Source organism: Engraulis encrasicolus, chromosome 13 (genome assembly GCF_034702125.1).
Source record: "Engraulis encrasicolus isolate BLACKSEA-1 chromosome 13, IST_EnEncr_1.0, whole genome shotgun sequence".
Classification (NCBI taxonomy): Eukaryota; Metazoa; Chordata; class Actinopteri; order Clupeiformes; family Engraulidae; genus Engraulis; species Engraulis encrasicolus.
The window spans coordinates 52,411,966-52,434,858 of NC_085869.1; the positions used below are offsets into that span (position 1 = coordinate 52,411,966).

The 22,893-nt window shown below is 44.3% G+C and overlaps 1 protein-coding gene across 1 annotated transcript; it reads right to left on the reverse strand.

Moving 5' to 3' along the window:
- Positions 1–998: 998 nt before the first annotated feature.
- On the reverse strand, positions 999–20,019 carry epc2 (enhancer of polycomb homolog 2 (Drosophila)). The gene is made up of 14 exons (XM_063214235.1): positions 19,487–20,019; positions 17,394–17,553; positions 16,493–16,638; positions 14,251–14,457; positions 13,789–13,937; positions 12,222–12,351; positions 11,145–11,357; positions 10,545–10,628; positions 9,974–10,122; positions 8,793–9,223; positions 4,876–5,015; positions 4,086–4,224; positions 3,362–3,758; positions 999–1,794 (listed from the first exon to the last, which is right to left on the reverse strand). Exons 1-14 carry the CDS (start codon positions 19,637–19,639, stop codon positions 1,722–1,724), a joined length of 2,571 nt encoding a protein of 856 aa, XP_063070305.1. The 5' UTR covers positions 19,640–20,019; the 3' UTR covers positions 999–1,721.
- Positions 20,020–22,893: the final 2,874 nt, after the last annotated feature.

Here is a 22,893-nt window from a genome sequence, read left to right on the forward strand (position 1 = left end):
ACAATTCATTGGAAGTAAAAAAAAAGAAAAAAAAAAGAGCCATTTGTCTATTTTATGGAATGAATGGTTTGAGATGTGACTGTGTGAAATATCATGTGCAATTCTGAGATGTTCTAAAATCCTGATCCCTGATCAAGTAGTCATTCATCATGGTCCAGGTTATTATCCTTTGCTCTATTCATCAAGAGTTGTGGCTACTGGACTTCGTTTTATGACGCATGATATAAAAAAGTGATGCATTTGGCACTATGCAGTCCCCAAAACACACACACCCTTTAAGTAGGCCTAAATACTTAGTCAACAAATGGCACATATATTATACGTACAGTATATTTAGCACCCTGACTGATAAAAGGGCAGTTGCAGACAATTCTGTTCCGAAACCATTAAGTTGAAAGACAAAAAAAAACAAATCTTCATAGTTAGCCCTGTCGAATGCTGTAGACATTACTTATAAGGACACAGATCTTCTGTATGAACTAACCCATCAACTATGGACTAACAAGAGTAGATGGAGAGAGAGAAACAATCCAACAGATTGTTCGTTGATATATTTTTTTTATTTCCCTGCATTTTTAAAGTCAGAATCACTCCAAGGACAAGTAACACATAACGGGCAGATTCATTTTTTTCTCTTATAGTTGTTACTTGCCAGTGAAGAGTAGAAAGTAAGAATGAAGAGGGAGTTTGGGTTTGGGATAGGACTGCCCACTCGCTTCAGAGGAGGCATGACGGGGGCATATTATTATTATTGCACAACGTAAACCAATCACTGATTTACAGATGTGAATTATTGTCTTGAACTAACCCACTCCGTTTTAGAGGCACATATGTAATTTATACATATCTGCAGGAAAGGAATCAAATGAATGCATATTAACCAACGTTTTTAAAAACACAAATATGATTCAAATGGACACAATATATAGATTTTTTAAAAATGTATAACACCTGGAGACGTTTGCAGACAACTATGAAAAACATTGAAGACATTTCTTAAAAAAAACAAATAAAAATGTTTTAATCACCTCTGTTGGACAGAGGGCAAATGAGAAAATGCCGCATAATTATGTACAAAAAGGGGAAAAGTAACGAGGAAAGGAAGAAAAAAAATCAATTTGTGAAACCAAATTAAATTGGGCTCTTTTTCCTTTTGCAACAAGAAAAAAGCACAACATAATACACTCTAACTACGTCAATTTCTGCATTTTGTGGTCACAAAATCAGATTTATTTGTACAAGATACAAAAATGTAAACATCATAAAATAAATAGGTAAAATGAGTGATGCAGGATCGTATTTCATGCTCATGATCCTAACAAACCGATGCACCTGTTTAAGAATGATTTTTTTTGAGAATGCGCTCATTCGCAATTTTTTTTTCCAAGTGCAAAAGCCATGATGATGAAAAAGGTATCTAGAATTCAAGTAACAGAAATAACATACTAATGATACAAATATACTATTTTACAAGGTAGTGATAATTCCCAATTTTACAAAATGTACATGTATAATATTGACAAATCTCTTGTTTTGATATGCTGCAAATGTAGGTACAACAGTTCAGTTCAGTTCTGTGAATTGTGCCCTCTGGTGGCAGGAAGTGGTCTTGCATTCATTCATCTGGGAGGTGAGTCAAGAGTTGAGTCCGTTCTGTGGCGCGAGTGACGCCCCAACCCACCCAACCACCCACCCGCTTGCCACAGTGGCTGCAGGCTGGGCTATGTCACCTCCATGGCCACTGTGGTCTCTGATATGCCATTGAGGGCCAACCTCTCTGGTTCATGGTTCTCCCTGAAAAATATAGCAGAACATGTACATTAGGGTTGCAATGAAGCTTGAATTCTGTCAGTCAAAACCATGCAATGTAGCAACAGCGCAATGTTGAAAACAACAAATCATTTTCAGTCGAGTGTTGGGTGTTGTTTTCAAGTAGAGCCATGTGCCATTGGTATTCAGCCCAAAACCATGCACAGTGAAGGTTGTAAATGCCATTTTAAAACTTGTACTGCTCAAAACTAGGCCCATTTATTCCCAGGATTTGTTTTGAAAAGCAGTGGAGTTGTCAGGCAACTGTCAATAGGCAAAAGCAGATTGCAGTCCTGAGTCCTGTTAACAATGACATTTTGAGCCCATGTGTTTGCTGTATATGCACCTCATGTGTGGCTGTGACTAAGGCCGTTATTCCAGCGTGCTTGTGTGTCTATCTATCCATCTTTTCTCCTCACGTCTTGATTATTCTTAGAAGCTATTTTTACTCATTTATTGCCAGGATAGTGTTGGAAAAGTATTGGACTAAATTACCAACAGGGGGAGTAAATGTACGTTAGGAAACTGGCCCGTTATTTCCCCTGTGTGTGCTCCTCATTATTGTGTGATGTGGCTCATCAAAAGTCAAAGTGTACTTTATTGTCAATTTCCTATGCAACATGATTTCCCCAGAAGATTGAAATAGCATTTCAACAGACTCAACCGTAAACCATGTTAAAGGTACAGATACAGACAATGGACAATAAAATGAACCCCTCCCCACACACCTTCATTTCCCCCGGAGAACAATTAAGCTACTCTACTCTACACATGACAATTTAAAACATCGCGGTCCAGGCCGCTGGCCACACATTGTAATGTCTGTATCTCTTTTTTACCTCTCCCCACACCTCTATCCATCAAAGTGTTATGTAATGTAATATAACGTCTGCAGTCATCACCTGCTGAGGCCATCTATGGTGCAGGCGGGCATGGATTGACATTCCAATGTCTGCTTCCCCAGCCTTTCCTCATACACCTCTATCCAGCTAAGTGTAGTGTAGGTTAATGTATGTGCGATGTCCTCACTTACTGAGGCTGTCTACAGCACTGCCGACCGTGAGATTGGGCATGTGATCCAGACTGCAGACCATACATCATTATATTCACATTCCCACCCCTTCCTCTTACACCTTTATCCATCTAAGTATAATGCAGTATAATGTAATGTAATGTGACGTGACGTGACTCTCTGCTGTCCTCATCGGCCAAGGTTGTCAACAGCACTATCGGGTGTGAACTTGGGCACACGGGTCAGGCTACAGACCATACAGCCCAATATCCAAGTCCGTCTTAATCTCTCTCCACTCTTTCCTCTCCTTACACCTTTATCCAGGTGCAATAATCTAATACATGTATGATCTGCTGTCCTCACCTAGCAGTGGCCGTCTACGGCTCTGGCAGGTGTAAGCTTGGGCATGCAGTCCAGACCGCAGACTATATACAGCCCCAATATCTGCATCTGTCATCTTCATCTAAGTGTCATGCCATGTAATGTAAAGTAATGTTATGTAATGTAATGTCATGTAAAGTGGCTGTGTGGCGTCCTCACCTGCTGAGGCTGTCTACGGCGCTGGCGGCCGTTAGCTTGGGCACGCGGTCCAGGCTGCTGGCTACGGCGGCCAGCTTTAAGGCGGAGGGTGAGGGGGCGGAGGGCCGCGCGCTGTGGTGCGTGTGAGCAGGGGACACTGCGCTCACGCTGCCCAGGTGGGTGTGGCCGCGCGGCAGGGACTGGGGCGCAGAGTTTCCCCCGCCCCCGCCACCATTACTGTTGCTGTGGCCGTTGCCACTCATGTTGCTGCTGCCACCACCACCTCCACCTCCACCGCGTGACTGTCCATCTCCTGCCGGGGAAGAGGAGGAGCGAGCGGACGATGAGCCTCCACCGCCTGCTCCTCCTCCGCCACCCTGAGACGAGCTGCTGGTGAACTTCAGGCCTCTTGAACCTCCTGAGGAGAGAGAGGGGAAGAACATGGTCACGCATAGCCCTTTACCAGACACAGTCCTGCCACTAACGCGTTGTAGTAGTCACTGAAAAACAGTAGTACACCACAATGACAGTGCACAGGGGCCTTTAGTAATATATTAGGACTTAGGCCATTGCCATTCTGGTAACAGTTAATTTATAACAGGGGTAGCGTTTTAAGGGGTTAAACTCATGGCTAATGAGGTCCAGGGGGCGTTTATTCAAAAAAGGTTGCAACCCTCTGGTGTCAAGTCGTTAATGAGGACTTCATCCCCTTCCTCATGAACGGTATATATCGCGCGGTGGTTACCTGAGCCAGGCCCCGTGCCGTTGACTGTGGGTGGGTGGCCTTTGTTCTCATTGTTGGGAGAGCTGACCACCGCCGACGCAGCAAAGTGAGCACTGGCAGAGTCCAGGACCTTCAGCACCCCCTCTGACGTCACGGCCGTCTAGAAACACACACACACACACAAACACAGACAGACCCTTAGAAACACTGGTGGTGGTGGTTTATAGATAGAATATAAATCCAGTAGATTAGAGATCATTTACTCAGAGGGAAAAATATATTAACCATACAGCACGCAATATAGCAACCATATAGCATGAACTAAACACATATGGCAAGTATGGTACTTCTACCAGAGCAAGTGTCCATGAGTGTCAAATGGAACTGTGTGACTTATAATGCCTTAACAACAGGAGCCCTTGGAACCCTTTTGTGTACCAGTATGACCCTGTGGTGATGCATACTGTAAGTGCATGAGGGTGTGTGTGTGTGTGTGTGTGTGTGTGTGTGTACCTGTGGGTTCTGGCTGTATAGTATGCGCGTGCGTGTGTGTATCTGCGCAAGGTTGCGTTCGGGCATTGTGTTGCTGTGTCCTGTAGATAAGCGTGTGTGCGTACGAGGGCATACCTGTGTGAGCTTGCGTTCGGTGTGTGCACATACCTGTGTGAGCTTGCGTTCAGTGTGCGTGCGTGTGTGTGTGTGTGTGTACTTACCTGTGTGAGCTTGCGTTTAGTGCGCGCGCGCGCGTGTGTGTGTGTGTGTGTGTGTGTGTGAGCTTGCGTTCGGTATGTGTGCGTGTTAGTGTGTGTACCTGTGTGGGCTTGCGTTCGGGCGTGGTGGTGGTGGTGGTGGTGTTGGCCTGTGTCCTCTGCAGCACCTGCTGGAGCTGCTGCTTGTGCATCTGGGCCAGCTGCTGCTGATGGGTCTGGTACTGCTCCTCAGTCATGCCCTCTGCACGCACACGCACACAAAGGGAATATTATCAACACCAGTAGCAGACAGACATACAGCACTACTGTTCCTCAGTCATGCACTCTACACGCACGCACACAATTATCAACACCAGTAGAAGAGTGACATCATACAGTACTACAGCTTCTGTCATGCCCTTCGCATGTGCACACAGTGGGCATCACCACCAAATGTAGACAGTACTGGTCCTCTGTCCTGCCCTCTACACATACACAGCCAGAGAGAGCGAGAGGAAATCATCATCACCATATGTAGGCAACATGCATACAGTACTGCTGCCTCAGTCACATCCTGCTTTGCACACGCACGCCAGAGTTTCATTTGCTTCATTAATGCTAGCAGTCAACAGACCTACAGTGCTGTTCCTCAGTCATGTTTTGTAAAACAGTGATTCCCAACCCTTTTCTGCTGGGACTCCCTTTTGGATCTACAAACATTGTTTATTTGCATGAAGTTGTGTTTTGCATGAAGTTGAACCGTCATACTGGTTCCACAAATAATCTGTTGGCTTTACCACCAGTATTCGTTCCTGCATGTTTTACACCTGGAATTCCTTTTAAAAGCTTCTTTATCAAACGGCTTCCCTCAAGATATTCATGGTTCCCACTTTACCGGAAATGCAAATACACAGTCTCAGAAGGGGAAATGACAGCCAACCTACACCTACATGCCCAGAGATAGCCCAAAACACAGGGAGAGGAGCATGGAGAGCACCACCAACCCAGCCCACAGACATGATGATGAAGATGGACAGCAGAGCAAAAACAAAACATCTTTCACAATCAGCACCCTCGACAACTTGGAAAAAACTTTCGCACACTGACTGACCATTTTGCTGTCGTTTTCTTTAATATACAACGTTTTGATCCTAGACCTTCATCAGGTAGTCCTTCATCAGAAATGGTCAATGTGCGGGAGCTTTTTCAAAGTTGTCTGACGAGTGACCTATGGGCCATTGCCGAAGAACATGCCAGCTAAAGTGTGCGGGAGAAACACAAGTTTAACCAGCGGGACATTACAAAAGGGATGTTCTGAGACAAGGGAAAAATAAGGGTGGAGGTGGTATAGATGGCCAAAGATATTCATGATGAATTAGTAAACCAACAGTACAGATGATGGTTTTAATGTGTAATCTCTGACTGATGATTAGCACGTTAATGAAAGACTGTCACACATGAACTACGATGTTATACAAACTTCTGTACATTATAATTGTACATGTGAATGACAAGAAAATGTGCCGTCCTTCCTTGAAAACAGTGGTCAGAGGACTGACAGGCCTACACACGTGATAAAGAGGTGGTACCAATCATGCCTGGTCATCGCATCCCAGAGAGGATAACCTTACACATGACAATGCACTACCGTAAAGAACACTAGAAGGTACATGTTGTCCAACTGCATTAATAGGACTTTGTAATGCCAAAGTCTGAGGTCCACTGAAACATTTATCCTAGCACCCTGCCAAGCCTCACACCACAAGACTAAAAAAAACAGCACGCCAAGACAATAGCACTGAGACAGTAGAACACATGACAAACAGGCGGGAGCTGGCGATGTAAACATAGACGAGGCACGACCATGACATGCCAGCTGAACTCTATTCTGTATGAAATGAGATGCCAACGCCGGGCAATGCCTACTGCTGCTCTGGCCCATTGGCACTCCTCAGACCATGCCCCCACCACCAGCTTTTTCTGTCTCACTAGTGTGGTGCCCACACTCCAAACAAAACTCAAGACTGACAAGTCACATGGCACCCAAAGGCCTTTCCAAACCACTACTGTGTGTAGTTCCTCAGATCATAGTCTCCGCTCCTGCTGCCATGGGTCCTAGTACTCCATGGCCCATGTATTGAAATTACACCGCCCTGTAATTTCTGCTGTGTGCGGACTGGGGAACGGTTATGCAACACCCCTATGACTGCCTGCCTGCCTGTCCCCGCCTGCAGTCTGGTCCGGTTGGAGTAAGGGAGACACCACAGGAGTCAGGACCGAGCTGGGGGCCAGAGTTCAGGAGGCCGAATTGTAGGGAGACAAGGCAGACCCCTTGACCGTACACTGAGCAGTGTCAATTCAAAATCAGAATCCTCATCAATCACTGACAGGATATAAAGTACATTCATTATCCAGGTACAACACTAGTACATGATATTACATAACTCGTACATCAGTTACTCACAGAGTTGGATAAAGTTGAAGTAATCTTACAGATGTAATTACAACACCAGTGATATGATATTACAGTTGAAACCACAACATCATACCACTAGTGTTGTAATTACACCTATACGAGTACTAATACAACTCTGGTTAAATCCACTGCATCAAATAAGACTTTTGTCTTACTTAATTTTGCTTCTAGGTCTACTTTATACACCTCTGATTACAAAGCATGCAGTCTATGGAAGCTATGCAGGCCATTCAACTTGAGGTGCCTGTCTGCATCACTGATCAAGTAGTCTCCTTTTGTCTTTTTTTGCCCACCCGATTTTCGAAGAATTACTTCCTCCCCAATGAAATGACAAGTCAGCTGAAACCAGTGGTCTGCCAGCTGTTGGCAGTCACCACACTACACACACACACACTCTCTCTATCTCTCTCTCTCTCTCACACACACACACACACCCTCTTATTCTCTCTCTCTCTAACGCAGACACACACCATCTCAATCTCTCTCACACACACCATCTCAATCTCTCTCACACACACCATCTCAATCTCTCTCTCACACACACACCATCTCAATCTCTCTCTCACACACACACCATCTCAATCTCTCTCTCACACACACACCATCTCAATCTCTCTCTCACACACACACCATCTCAATCTCTCTCACACACACACACCATCTCAGTCTCTCTCACACACACACCATCTCAGTCTCTCTCACACACACACCATCTCAGTCTCTCTCACACACACACCATCTCAATCTCAATCTCAATCTCAATCTCTCCCACACACACACACACACACACACACACACACACACACACACACACACACACACACACACACACACACACACACAATTGTGCTGTGAGGGCTGGCGAGGAAGGCCTAATCATTTCATGCTGCAGATGCCGTGTGCGCTCCACTTAACACCGTGAACCCATCAGTGGGCAAATGAGACGCTAATAGCTGACAAATTAGCAGAGATTAATTGGCCCGGGGGTGAAAACCACCCAAGCAAAGTTTGACAGCAAACTATGCAAGTATGAACGGCTATAGAGAACATTCACATCATCAAGAAATGTGCAAGCTGGACAGCCAACATAATGGCCCTCAAGAGTTTCTCAGCCTTTTTTTGTGGGATTAATTCCCAGGAGAGCCTTAGTCAGGAATGAGTGTGTTGGTTTTGATGCTGAGGTTTGCTTGAGGTTGTCTGAGGGGACAAACAGGGCCCTTTTTAAGCCAATTTACACCGGGTGAATGCAGTTAGTGAAATGACATCCAAAAATCATTATTTTTGCAATTTTTTTGGCGAAAGAAAAACAGAAAGTGAGAAAGTGAATCAGTTGAAAGTGAAAGCCACTGTGAAGATGAGGTTGGGGATGATTATTGGTGCCGTGCTATTTTTTTAAGCTTCATCCTGATATTTCATCTGAAAGCCCAAACATCCGAAACTTTTTGCTAACAGCATTTTGTATGCTCTGAACTACAAAGCTTCCATGTGGATGAGGTGTCACATGGACATGAGTAACACCGAATCCTATGTGCAACATATCGTTCCGGTGTAACCATGACGGACCTTTAGTTCTGGTGGCGTCCGTAGCAGCCATGGAGGCCGCCGTGGACTCTCGTGTCCTTCCATCCGCGAGCAGGCCGGAGCCCTTCCTGGCGGCATCCGCATGGCGCTCCTCAGGCGTGGGCCGTGGCCTGAAGCACCGCCACCTGCAGGACTGGATGTCGCTGAGGAGCTGAGCCAGCGAGCGCTTGGCCGGCATGGAGGAGGAGGTTGGAGAGGTGGTGGAGAACGTGGCGGTGTTGGTCTTGGTGGCCATGTGCGGAGAGAAGGAGGAGGAGGAGGAGGAGGAGTCGTGCCTGAGGTCTGGAAGGTCGAAGTCAAGCTCCAGGGTTGCCGACGCCGACGATGATGAGGACGCGGAGCGGCAGAGGACGTCCGGGTCCAGCAGCCGCAAGGCACGGTCCAGATGGGATGAGGCCCGATCCAGTAGAACCCTGTGGAGGAGACACAGAGAAACACTCTTAGAGACAGGCACAGGAAGACCCTCAGAGACAGAGAAACACTCTCAGAGTCAGACAGAGAAAGACGGACAGAGAAACACTCACAGAGAAGCCTGCTTTCACTTTAGTGACTATGTTTTGGGTAACACGATTTTAAAGCAGACTTCTTTCACTCAGGGGGTGACTTGTGTCAACAATTCAACAATTGTGGAGTCTATTTATACAGCACCACAAGAATGTATACGTCTACGAGTGCTTTACAGATTCAAGCTGGGACAGCTTGGCACCATGGTGAGGGCAACTTAACTGTACTTTGGCTTGCTATACATGTCTGATTATTTTGTACCAAAAAAATAATTTAAAAAATAATAATAATTATGTAAGGAACAAAACATCAGCACATACTATGATCAACCTTGACAGTGTTTAGATATGTTCTGTGCTTAGTTCAATGTCATGATCTCATCATCAACATGACGTACCATGGCCACAACCTTAACCGCTATCCAAAATAATACTGAATGTGCGAACAATCACTCAGAAATGAATTTCCCTTGGGAAGAATAAAAACAATCTTGATATTGAATAGTGAGAGCCTTTACTTGCCCCCGTGCCCCACCTTGTGACATGTATGTAATTCAGAATGCTAGCGTGCCAATGCAAATGGTGATGCTCTTTGCCTGCCGGCCCACCCTCTGTCATTCCACTTATCTAATGTGTTAGTGATGGTACTGGTGTGATTACCTGCCACCGCGGCCAACCCTCCGGCGTGCCAGGCCTATGCAACGGCGCGGCACGGTGAGTGCCGTCAGAGAGTGGCGCTGCCGCAGAGGGTCCACGCCAGGCAGCTCCAAATGACCCCACGGGGATGTCGAACTCTGCTCTTGCAGAGGCTGAACACGGGGAGAGGGAGAAATATTAGTAGTAGAAGTTATAATTGGCAGTAGTTAGTATTGATTATGAGAAAGACAAGATTACAGTAAAGTAGATGGGGAGAGAGAAACAACATCTTCCATTTTACTACTACTAATAGTAATAGCAACAGTAATAGCAACAACATCATCAACATTACTAACAATACTACTACTAATGTAACCGCATACTACTATGTAGTACAGTATTTGAATGACTGAAGGAACCAGAAGGAACCAGAAGGTCAAAAAAAGAAAAACACACACCATCAGACTAGGACCCCTTTTCTCAAAAGCATTGTTGCTAACCAGTTAGCAGTTTGCCGATGGGACATTGCTAGTAAGTTGCTAACTAAACTTAGTTAGCAGGGACACTGTAAAGAAACCTCATCATAGCAACTTACAGCCAGGTAATGGCAGCCTGCCCTCCGCCTGAAAGCAAACGCTCCGTCTGGGTCATTCTCCTCATCTGGCTCAGAAGCAGGAGACTAGGAGGAGAGAAAAGAAGATGGGAGAGATGAGCCAAAAAAAACACAAAAACAATTCAGACCAAAGATATCAGCATACATTATTCTCCACAGCCCACAAAGCACAGGATTTGTTGTCTTAACATTGACATTATTAAAAATATGTGATGGATCAGCATGAGAGAACACAGAACAAACGGGTAGAACAAGCACACTTGTTCTGAAAATTGCAAAGCATTATTTTGCCAGTATGCCAGTTTGCCAGCCTGCCCGAAAATGGCACTGTCCAGTCATAGCTCCCTGAATACTTAAAAAAAATCTCTCCCAGGGGTGCTGTGGCAGAGTATACTAATGTCCCCAACCACATATGAGTCACGAGCCCATGGGAATATGGTTTCCAATCCAGCCTGGTCATTTCCCAACCCTAACCCATCTCTCCCTCCCATGTCGTTCTTGTCTGCTATTTACCATCTTGTTGATTAAAGCCTAGTAAGTAATAACAACGAAAAACACAAACTTTTCTTCCCATGAACTTACCAGTGGGTAGTCGTCCTCCCCAGAGCTGTGGAAGTCGTACTGCTTGATGTCGGCCTTGTTGACGGTGTGGTGACGCTCGACGCGGCCCGGCGGCCGCAGCGGGTCCAGCTTGGGCCTCTTTGTGTACTTCTTGTGCGGCCGCACAAAGTCGAAGTGGGGCTCCGGCTTCATGGAGAAGTGGTGCGGGTGCTGATGAGAGCTGGACTTGTGGGCCTGATGAAAACACATAAAATGACCAGCCCTCATTATCAACACAAACACAATATATTGCAGAACAAAGGGAAGACTCTGTGCTTCTAAGGTAACAATCTGGTGCAACCATTGCAGGACTACATCATAAAGAAAAAAAAGGAAGAAAAATCTGGTGCTTCACAGATGTCTATTTTCTGTTATTTATTTTTTCAGTGCAGTAAGAATGTTTCGACATACCTTTTCATCAGAGTCCAACATATTCCACTTACTCAATATTATTAGTGAACACTAGCATTTATCGATGTAAGGCTGTGCTATTCAAATTCAGTACCAAGAGGGCTGAATGGAAAAATAGCTGAGTTATCTGGAGGCCACGTAAAACAAGACCACACAAAAATTAATTAAGAAGTATTTTCAATTTCAAAAATTCAATTTTAGGTTACTCGATGGGCCACAGGAAATTTTAAACAAGCCATATCTGGCCAAAAGATGAACAGGCCAGAGGGGTATTCCAATAAGCTGTTTCAGTAATAAACCAGTTAACTTAAGTTAACCTCTTGAGGCTCATTTACAGGAGGAAATTATGCTGCAGGCTGTGTAATAGGTTGAGTCCCTACTGTAGGTTAGCTAAGCCTGGTTTATAACTTAACCATGTTCTTGGAATACCCCCCAGGTATATACACCCATCTACACCTATGCAATTAGGTTCAGTGATTTTCGTTGTGTGTGTCACATGACAAACTGAATCTAATCAGAACTCCAACACAAACAAGCAAGCATGTTTTGTAATACAGTGTGACTTGGCATGGGACCATAACATTGTGACAAAAAAACTGTGTCTGTTATAATAAGACAATGCACATAACAAAAGGGTATACTACTAACCTTGAGTTTGCTCTCCACTTTGTAGCGGTTGCCATTGGGCAGTATGATGGGAGCCTGGTAGACCGGCTTCTCCGCCAGTGGAGCACTGACTTCATTGAGAATCTCTCCTGAAAAGTCGCCCATGTGATACCTATGGAGAATAATAGGAAAAAGGCAATAAAATATTATTATTATTATTATAATATTATTGCCACTCACTGAAGAGAAAAGAAAGGATGCCATAATAAATTACAGAATGAAACAAGGGAGAAAAGGAAAATAATTGCGCCTCAGAAAATAATCTTGCAATTTCAGTGCAAGTTTCATAACAGTAATTCTTGACACATATATGAACAGTGAGGGTCATGTGACAACTACACACTAAAAATTATGGGAACCTCAGAGATGTCTGAAATATGTACACTATGAGCACATACATGTTATGTTGCCAATTTCCTGTCAGCTCTTGGTACAAAATCTTGACACATTGCTTCATATGTTTTAACATACGTTGTTCTCTTGCCTGAAGAATATACTTAGTGACTTCTTGGAAAGGGGGGCTTGTTTGCAGTAGCTGGGCTCTAATGTGTTTGTTTGGAACGGTATGGACTGTTGAGTATCGTTTTGTATCGATGCATCAAACCTACAGCCGGCTATTCAACTAATCAATTCATCCATAAGAGAATGGATTAAGTAAGGGTTAACGTTCGGCGAGAAGGTCGCTACCGTGGAATAGCAGCACGACAGAGACTTTAGACCCCGACGCGGAGCGGAGGGGTCTTGTTCTCTCTGAAGTGCTGCTATTCCACAAAGCGACCGACTCGCCGAAAGTTAACCCGCTTATTATATGGATATACTTAAATGATTCACACATGGCGGGGACATTTCTTTAGGCCTATTTAATGTTAAGATTGTTGCTGCGCAAAACAAAACAGTGCCGTTGTGGAACACCGCTAGGCAACAGCTAGGTAGCCAGGACAACAGGTGTTGTCTATCACAGCAGCTGATTAGAGTCTTGTTGAAAAGTCGCTTTAGCAGTGAAAAGTCTTGTTGCCATTGACAGCGGTCTGTTATAGACCAAGCCGTCCGTTATCGAAAAATAACAGACGTGCGAACGTTGGGGAGCCCCGTTGAAATGAATGGAGCATTCGACCGATGACGTCACACCATATAATAATCTCTATTAATTGATTTTTGTTATTATTGCACTCATTTTGTGAGCCGTTTTATTTATAGTAGTAATATAGATTTTCCCAAAATAAATCCATGCAGTTATTTCCGCTTTTGTTATTTTATTTAAAACTTCACACGCAAGCCTAGCCTGTAACACGAGAGCAAATTGACTTTGAATCGAATCGTGTTGCATTCTAAACTATCGAAAATAATCGAATCATGGAATTGAATCGCCATGAAGGGTCTAATTTACAGCCCTAGAATGAACTGGAGTGTGTGTGTATGGAACAGCGTGGGGATTTACTGGAGTTTGTGCATGGAATAATGGAGTCTGCTATGCGTTTGAAAACATATGCGCTGTGTGTGTGTGTGTGTGTGTGTGTGTGTGTGTGTGTGTGTGTGTCTAATAGCCCACCTCTTCTCCACCACCTCCAGCGTGAGGTGCAGCAGCTCCCTCTTGCTCTTCTCCCTCTTCTTGATCATCTCCAGTATGGTGACCGTGCGGCTGAACTCCCTCCTCAGCTTCAGCATCTTCTCGTACGAAGCCTCATCGTTCTTGCGGTTCTGAGGAGGACACACGATGCACTGACTTAGTGACAGATGGTGGATGTGAATGAGCGAGTTTGATGACAAGTAATGTGTTGTTCGGGTCATCCATAAGCATCAAGTACTCGGTACAGAGAGAACAGAAGATAAACACGCGCGTAGCACATCACATAAACTTCCAATGAAAATGATGATCTGTGATCCAACGGATGACAACATTTCCAAATACCATCCTGTCGTTGTATCCTAATATTGAACCCTCATCAGCAATAGGAAATGTTCTCCTCCTGAAGACCCAGTGGCCCTGAAATGACACATGCTTGGCAAGTACCTTCCTGGTCTGCATCTTCTCTGTGCGTCGTCGGAAGGCCACGTATGCGTCGTTGTTGGTGGAGCCGTCCCTCTTCTCCTGCTTGACCGAGGGGATGAGCGAGGGGGCCTGGCTGCCCTTCCTCTTCCTCACCCAGTAGTCGTACACAGACTTCAGCAGGTAGTCATCCTCGTTCAGCAGCAGCTTCGCCTCCGGGAGGGTCACCAGCTGAGAGAGAGAGAGAATGTTGGAGGAATAAGAGAGAAGGCAGAAAAAAAGAGAGATTGTCTTGTCAAAATCTGAAGCGGCAGGAAGCAAAACGCCACAAGATTTGGCAGAAAGGCAGCGTAATAATCTGACAAAGTGAGAAATGTCAGAGAAAGACATATTTTCTCATCAATAATAAGAGCAGCATCAAAATGCAAAAATATGCGCATGATCTGAATAATCATACATTTCAGCACATACTATTTTGTAGAACTGTCCAACTGCCAGTTCTTACATTATTTATTTGCAACGCAAGAGCATTCATTGTCACATATCAATGTCACATTCCTAATGCAGAATTCACTTCTCACAGAATTCACATCTATTTCCGAGACTATGGTAGCCATGCACCTTCAGGAGACTAAGAGAATGAATGAGTTCAATGGAAAGTAACCCCCATTTAGGAGACCTAACTTGATTCCACTTTATTGCATTGGTGATGTGCCCTACGACTTATCTTAACCCATTGACGCCGGTTGTTGCGTTACGCAACATTGGCCCTGACGCCGGTTGTTGCAAAACGCAACATTATTGATTTGTCAATATTTTCAAGACGCATGGGAGATGCAATGCACAATATTTTGTTCAAATACACAAGAAGTGGGTGTTCTCGATTTTTTAAACATCATGTGGCCAAAAAAAAAGTTTGATTCGTCGACAAAAATGTCAAATGAAATCAACCATGCTCGCTTCTGCAGACGTGGGTTGTTTAGCCATTTCACACAGGTAAAAAAAGGCTGTGGTTCGCGAGACACGCTGTTACAGCGAACGTGATGTTCAGTTGAAAGGTAATGAAGAGATTTTAATCGAGGAAAGGAAATATGATTGAAGACCCTTTAGATAGAGAGCAGGAGTGTGATTTGCCGCGGCCGCATGAAGAGGTAGGCAAGTGGCTTCCAAATAGACAGTCGGCTAGATTTCGCCCCCGACGTTACCAAAAGTTCACTCCGACACTCGGGGCAATTGGCGAAGGTGCCAATATCTGAGGAAGCACGTCCTTTAGATATAGGCCTATTTCAGAATATTTTCACTGAGGAACTTTCGGATATGGTGATAGCCTATTGGTGAGGCAGACAACGGTAGACATGCGGATTATAGACGCGCGGCCACACATCCAGCTCAAAGTGGAGCCCCGTCTCAAAATAGGATGAAATTGCTCATCGGTCTCTGCATAACGTTTGACGGAATAAAACGGCCATACTCGCCGGTGGGAGAGCAAGTGGCTGTATTAGACAAATGTCCCCCGATTTATGGCAGAAATGACTGCCTAATAATTATAATAATAATGATTATGATTTAGTTATAGTCGGCTATTGTAACAGTAGCAATAGCCTAGTAGCCTAATAGCCTATAATAAATAGCAGCATCAAGCATTATCCTGAAAGCACATGAAACTTTTTTTCAATCATTTGATTATGAGATATGATTTTTTTAAGGAATATGTGTTAGTGTTAATGCTGAATGAGAATAATTCCGTGAAAGCGGAGGATTGTACCTTTTAAATGCAATTTGTCCCATGTCCCTATGTGTTCCAGAGGCTGAGATATTGAATTTTTCTTAGGAGTTTCCAACCATTTTTTCTTATCTCAAAAAACCCTCAGGCATTGGGGACCTTTTCTAAAAACAGGCTCAGGCGCCAATGGGTTAAGCCTAGGCACAACAGCTTTTGGCATCTCCTCATTCAACATCCCAATTGCAAATGACAAAATGCTTGCACCGTCATCAAGGATCATGGAGGATAATGGAATGTACTTGTAGAGTTACTTGGGCACAATCCCTGGTGCTGAACAAAAAAAGTAACGCTTTGTGGAAAAAAGTTCACACACTCCTTTGGATTTTGTCTTCTTTAAGTTATTTTTTGTTTTTATTAATTCACTGGCAAGCATGATGACGTTTGGACCTCTTCCAAAGGAGTGTGCGAACTTATTTTCCACAAAGGATAATGTAATGTAAGTTACCCATTGTCTGCCATATAGAAAATCCTTGGTCCCATTACCTGATTGGCGCTGGCTTTCTCCAGCCGGTCCACCATGACCTCAAACTGCAGGGGCTTGATCTCCATCTTCCTGTTGAGTCGGTTGAGGAGAGTCTCGTCCTCTGAGTCCATGTCATAGTCTGGCTGCTCATTGTCCAGACCCAGGGCTGCGTAGAGAAATCAGCCGTTAGACATAGGGCTGTCACAATAACACATTTTGCTGGATGATAAATTGGCCAAGAAATTATTACGATAGGCGTCAGTATTCGTTCTTATGGTCATTTCCAAACAATATAATGACAATGGGATAAAAATGCAATAAAATGCGAATACACCCCTGCTAATTTTGAAAGCATCGCGGCAGAGGGTGATAGATGGATGGATGGATGGATGGATGGATGGATGGACGAATGGATGGATAAGGATAGATAGACAAGGCAGACAGACTGAAAATCAAAAGTACACCAACGTTGAGTGAAATGCACCTACTGGTATTAAGTCTCTTGGGTAGAGAAAGAGAGAGTGACGAGGAAAACAAAAATAACTTATTGTGGCAAAAAAAAGTTATAATGCTTCTTACAATAAGTAAAAACGTATTGTATGATATATTGACTATTGTATTGTATTGATATATTGTGACAGCCCTAATTAGACACACGGGAGAACTGTGTGGAGAGAGAAAACTCCGTACTTTGATCTAGGGTTTTTGATTCAAAATAATTGTTTGGGGGGAGGGAGTGGGTGGATAGTGCAGCGCTTAAGCCCCCACCACATGGGGTCCCAGGTTCAAGTCCGGCCTGGGTCATGTCCCAACCCTGCCCCATCTCTCTCTCTTCCAATCTCCTCCTGTCCAATCAGCAATCAATACACAAAAATATAGCCTCATCCAATCAGATGAACCATGAGGTCGACCGTGACTCACGCTGGAGGTGTATGAGCTGCTTGGGGATGCGGAACTCTCCCTTGTAGAGGCGGTCGTAGTAGGTGACATTGCTCTCGGCCTCCGGCACGGGGATGACCATGCACTCCTTCTTCTCCCGAAACACCTGCTGCGCCGAGATGGCCCGCTGGAGATGGTGTTCCTACAGGCACGGACAAGGAGGGGAGAGAGAGATAGAGATAGAATGAGAAAGAGAGAGGCGAGAAAGGGTGAGGGTTAATTAATGGAAAGATATGCTTGTCAAATGGAAAACCGTTTAATGGCCTTTTTTTACACTATCCACATGCAAATGACCTCACTTCACAAGTGAAGGCTAACAAAAGACCCGAGAGGCTTCACACCAGCATGCATCCGTCATTTGAGCCTTGAAAAGAAGACAACATCTCTCTTGTGGCTTGTCATGAGAATGTGACTTGCACCATTCTGTCATTTCAGGGTTTTTTTTCCTGAAGGAAACATCCCGTCATAGCTCATCATGAGACTATGAGGATGAGGAGGAGAGCCATTGGGAACACAGCTGGTGCCGACTGACAGTCGCCTTGGTGGGATGCTGGCCTCTCGCAAGACCTCTGAGGGTGGCAAGATGGTGAAACCACCAGCCATCGTAGAACAACACTCAAGCCTGGTCTACAGCAAAGTCGAGCAGCAAGGAGAATGCCATTTACAGAAATGCCAGCGCATCTCTTGGTTAAGGGAACCCCTGGCACTAAAATGTGTTGACATTTCTGTGTTGACCTAGAAATAATTGGTCGATTTTCTTCTCCCGTAAGATTCTTGGGGGACTTCAAGTCAGTAAAAGAAAAAAAAAGTTCTGCTGGTAGGTAAGTAAATATTAAGCCAAGTCAAGTTCAAACTGCAAAATCTAAGCAGTAACTTTTTAACCACTTGATTAGCAGTGAGGCTCTCACAACACAAGTCTATCTGCGTCCACTTTGAAAATAACTTTTTGGGGGAATGTGGTAAAGCAAGCATGAATGCATAGAGGCTTCAAAGTAAAGAGTGGTTACATTGACATTTAGGGCGATTGTTGACATTCAGTGAGTGTTACTTCGTAAAGTGGTTCTCTAGTTGGGTTGTGGAATCGTGCAAGGCAGGCTGACAGCAAAGATTTGCAAAGTAGTTGTTCATTTCCTCAATTTCAACATGTAGGGCGGGAGATCTGTCCAACACAGATCATAGCCTAGCAGCATTTCCTAAAGAAACACAATGACATAACCCTTAGAATCGAGTCGATACACTCCTCCACACCCGGAAACATATTTTGCAGTTGCTAGTACCTGACCCAGCACTCTATTTAAGAGTTTATGCACTTGCAACTTTCTGAAATGATTCAAGCTACACTAGCCAAGGCACCCGGCATCATACACGCCCTGCGCTAGCTTACACAGCTACTTGCTACAATTGTCAAACTGAAGACAGTGCCCATATACTTTGGGAACTTTGTCAGAAACTACAGCATCATGTTACCAACTACGTATTATATTGTAATAGCACACGAGTTGGTAGCTATTGTGTTTGATAAATTCAATAGATTCATTTTAAAACGACTAGCTTGCTAGTCAAGACACTGGCCATTTAAAGGACTGATGCATTTTAAGTTGCTCCAACTGAGCAATAATGGTGTCATTATGTAATAGCATGGGTTATGATACTGCAAGTGCTTTCCATTTGACATGACAAGTGACCGTTTGACAATTTCTGACTGACATGAAAAGTACTCATTGGTGTCTTGACTAGCCGATATGGCTAATTTAGCTAACACGCACAAGTCGTTCATGCCTTTCCGTATCCTTGCGCAGCCGTCATAATCACGTACGCCATTTGCGCACTGATTGTGACGCAATACCAACACAAAGGCCCAGTAATCACCCGCCCAAATACTCCACCTACGTAAAATGTGTAAAGATTGCGAATTCAGCGTAGGAGGTCTTGTTCCTTTTACGTAGATTATAGGCCCCTACCGTTCTGGGCGTGCCTATTACGCACAATTATTAGCGTAGGTTGCATGGTGAATACCAGCAACCCGATGTGCGATTGAAATGATTAAAATATATTCATTAAAATGATAAACATACCGATTCCTCCTCTTTTTCCATCCCAGTTGGCATCTGGGGCACAGCCCGGTTGATCGAGACGCAGTCATTTAGGTCCGGTAGATCCCTATTTCGGTATATGGGGAGAGGTTTGGCGGCGTCTAGCGCTCGCGCCCGGAACGAGAGTTTACTCATTGTTTTCGCCTATCTCAAAAACATAAAATGTGGAGGAAACATGAATCCCGCCAGAATTCAGTCAAAAAATCGGTAGAAATCCGCGAGGGACCCGCCTCTTTTCACAACGGTCCGAAACATCGACTCCTTTACTACCGAAATCCAGTGTAAAAATCCATTTTTGGTCGAGATAAAATTGATTTAAAAGCTATTTTTTCTCGGTAGGTCCGCTCCTTGTGCCATGGAAAACATGGCGGACATATCCACACAGCGGCTAAGCGCTCCCGACGGTCTGTGCGAGACATCCGAAGAACATGGGCCGTGGCGCTGCGCGCGCACCTCATACAACATGCAACAAACTACTGACGACACATACGTAACATGCAAAGGCTTGCGAAGTTATAGCAGTCGACAACTGAATTGCATTATTTCAGGCTTCCAAACGGGCATCTAATAAACCAGAACAATTTCAAGAGTGACATCACATGTGCACAACCAATCATTTGAAACTTTTTATAGGCTTCCATCCCCTTGTATATGCCTCATCAAAGTAGACCTAATTAATCTGGTAAGAAAACCCATCATTTCAAAATTGGATGGATGGCCTTCAACCTGTGGCCATAGATGCATCTAAGCCGTGCTATTATAAAGTCCAATTAGTCCATTTAGTTTAAATCAAACACAGGGATTAGGCCTAATTATAATACTGTAGTGTAATGATAATAATGCCAGTCAGGCCTAACAAGGACTAAAGCAAACAATAGAGCAATATGCTGTCTTTATTAGGCTATTATTATTATTGTTATTATTATTATTATTATTATTATTATTATTATTATTATTATTATTATTGTTGTTGTTGTTGTAATGTAGGCCTACTAACAACCCTAGGCCTACCCCTCACACAGGCCTAAGCTCGTTTTCAAAGGCGGGGCCGGGGACCACAGAGGGGCCGCGAGGTTGTCTGTCTGTGTTAAGTTGGAAGAAAACTAAATTATTGAAAAATTAATGTAGGCTTCATAAAAGTAAAAAAAAAAAAAAAGCAAAACAATGATCCCTTTCGTTGAGAATGGCATTATAATAACAATCTGATGTTTCTCTGAACATTGCTGCATTGGGGCTTGTCATGGTAAAGTTTGGGAACCCCTCAGCTAGCCTATATAGTTCCCAGACTCAGCCGTCCCTCACACGCACAAGCACAGGCAAACAAGGCCTGGGCGCCGCGCTAAATGTCTTCTGGGTTCCATAGTGGCGCCCGGATATATCCCACAGAATTAGAAAGTCAAGAGAAATAAAATATGACATTCTACACTGAAAAAGATTATTCATGGCCACTCAGTATATAGGCCTACAGTTGTGTTTCAATTTATTCGACTCCCAATGCTATAAAGGCATTTAGAGATTTCAATGTACATTTGTAACTGTGATTTCATAATGAAATCCTACAAGGACATCAAAATGAGCTAAATGCAACTAAACTTACATAAATGTTAGGCCTATACCCTTAAAGATGGTCACTCAACCAAATATTTTCAAGTAAGAAGGCTATTGAAACGACCACTAGATGTGAACAGAACAATAACCCCACCTCTGCTCTCACCACCTTCTACAGAGGTGCTATTGAGAGCATCCTGACCAGTGTCTCTGTTTGGCACGACAGCTGCAGACAAAAAGACGCTACAGAGGGTGGTGAGGACAGCAGAAAAGATCATCAGGTCACCCTACCAGCCATCGAGGAACTGTACACTTCACACTGTTCCAAGAGGGCGATGAACATCATCAAAGACACAACTCATCCAGCACACAGACTGTTCTCCCTTCTGCCATCAGGGAAGTCGTACCGCAACCTGTGGTCCCGCATAAGCAGACTGAGCCACAGCTTTTTTCCACAAGCCATCAGACTCATGAACACACTGAGGAAAACCACATGAACATTCCAAGGTCACTGGATGACATTCCATGAACATGTCTTCACCATGCCACTGGCACCTTGTATACAGATCTACACTTTTCACTTTGCTACTAAGACCACTGATTGTACCTCTGCTGCTGCTGCTGCTGCTGTGTGTGTGTGTGTGTGTGTGTGTGTGTGTGTGTGTGTGTGTGTGTGTGTGTGTGTGTGTGTGTGTGTGTGTGTGTGTGTGTGTGTGTGTGTGTGTCAGTATTCTTATTGCACACGATGTGTGTGTGTTGTATTGTACATGTCTATATCAGTATGTTAGTAAAAAACTGCCCGTGTGATTGTGAATTGCCTGTGTGTATGTTATGAATGAATGTGTCAGAGAAAGAATTGTAAATTCATGTATGAGTAGGTTAGTCGTGTGTGTGTGTGGGTGTGCGCGCGCGCTGAGTGAGAGAGAGAGAGAGATTATTGTCAATGTCTTATTTAAATGTTTTTAGTTAAACTGCACATTGGAGCCTGGTCAAACGCAATTTCAAACTTCTGTGCCAACCCTGTTACATAGATTATTGACAATAAAGTACTCCAGACTTTAATAACGAGTCACAATGGAGCAGATTTGAAAGGACTGTTCCTGTTCCGGGCCCAGGGAGAATTGGGTCCCCATTACATTGTACAGTATGTATTGGGTAGGGGGCCTTTCAAATGACTTGTCCCAGGCCCAGCGAAAGCTGTCAGCGACCCTGCAGAGAGGAGCTGATGACCTGCTTATATTGGCTGCTATTATGAAGACTTTTGCTGGTTGCACAAGTCAAATGTCAGGCCCTCACAAACATATAGGCTACAAAATAATTGCATGGGCACATTATACATTCTCTGAATCAGCCGAGTGGTAATGAGGTCGTTGAATTTTGGGTCCTTGGTGTTCATTCATGCCACAGAGATTAAGTGAAAAGTGAAAGTGAAAGCCAAACTGGGAACCTCCAACTCCCATTGTCATTGTGACACAGCACTCCACAGCACACAAGTGTTCACTACACACAACGAAATTGCATTTATGCCTCACCCGTGCAAGGGGCAAGACGGTACCATGCTAAGGGTACCTCAGTCATGGAGGAGGATGGGGGAGAGCACTGGTTAATTTCTCCAATCTGGCGGGACGGGAGTGGAACCAGCAACCTTTGGGCTACAAGTCTGACGCCCTAACCGCTCACCCATGACTGCCCATTCGTGATAACGAAAGCATACAATTTACTCAAAATGTGTGAGAAAATGTGAGCTATTTCTGGTTTAGTGAAGTGCTGCGGCCACTGGGTGTGTCAGACAGATTCAGTAGGCCTAATGCCATTATGCCAGGGATGGGCAACTTTGATGA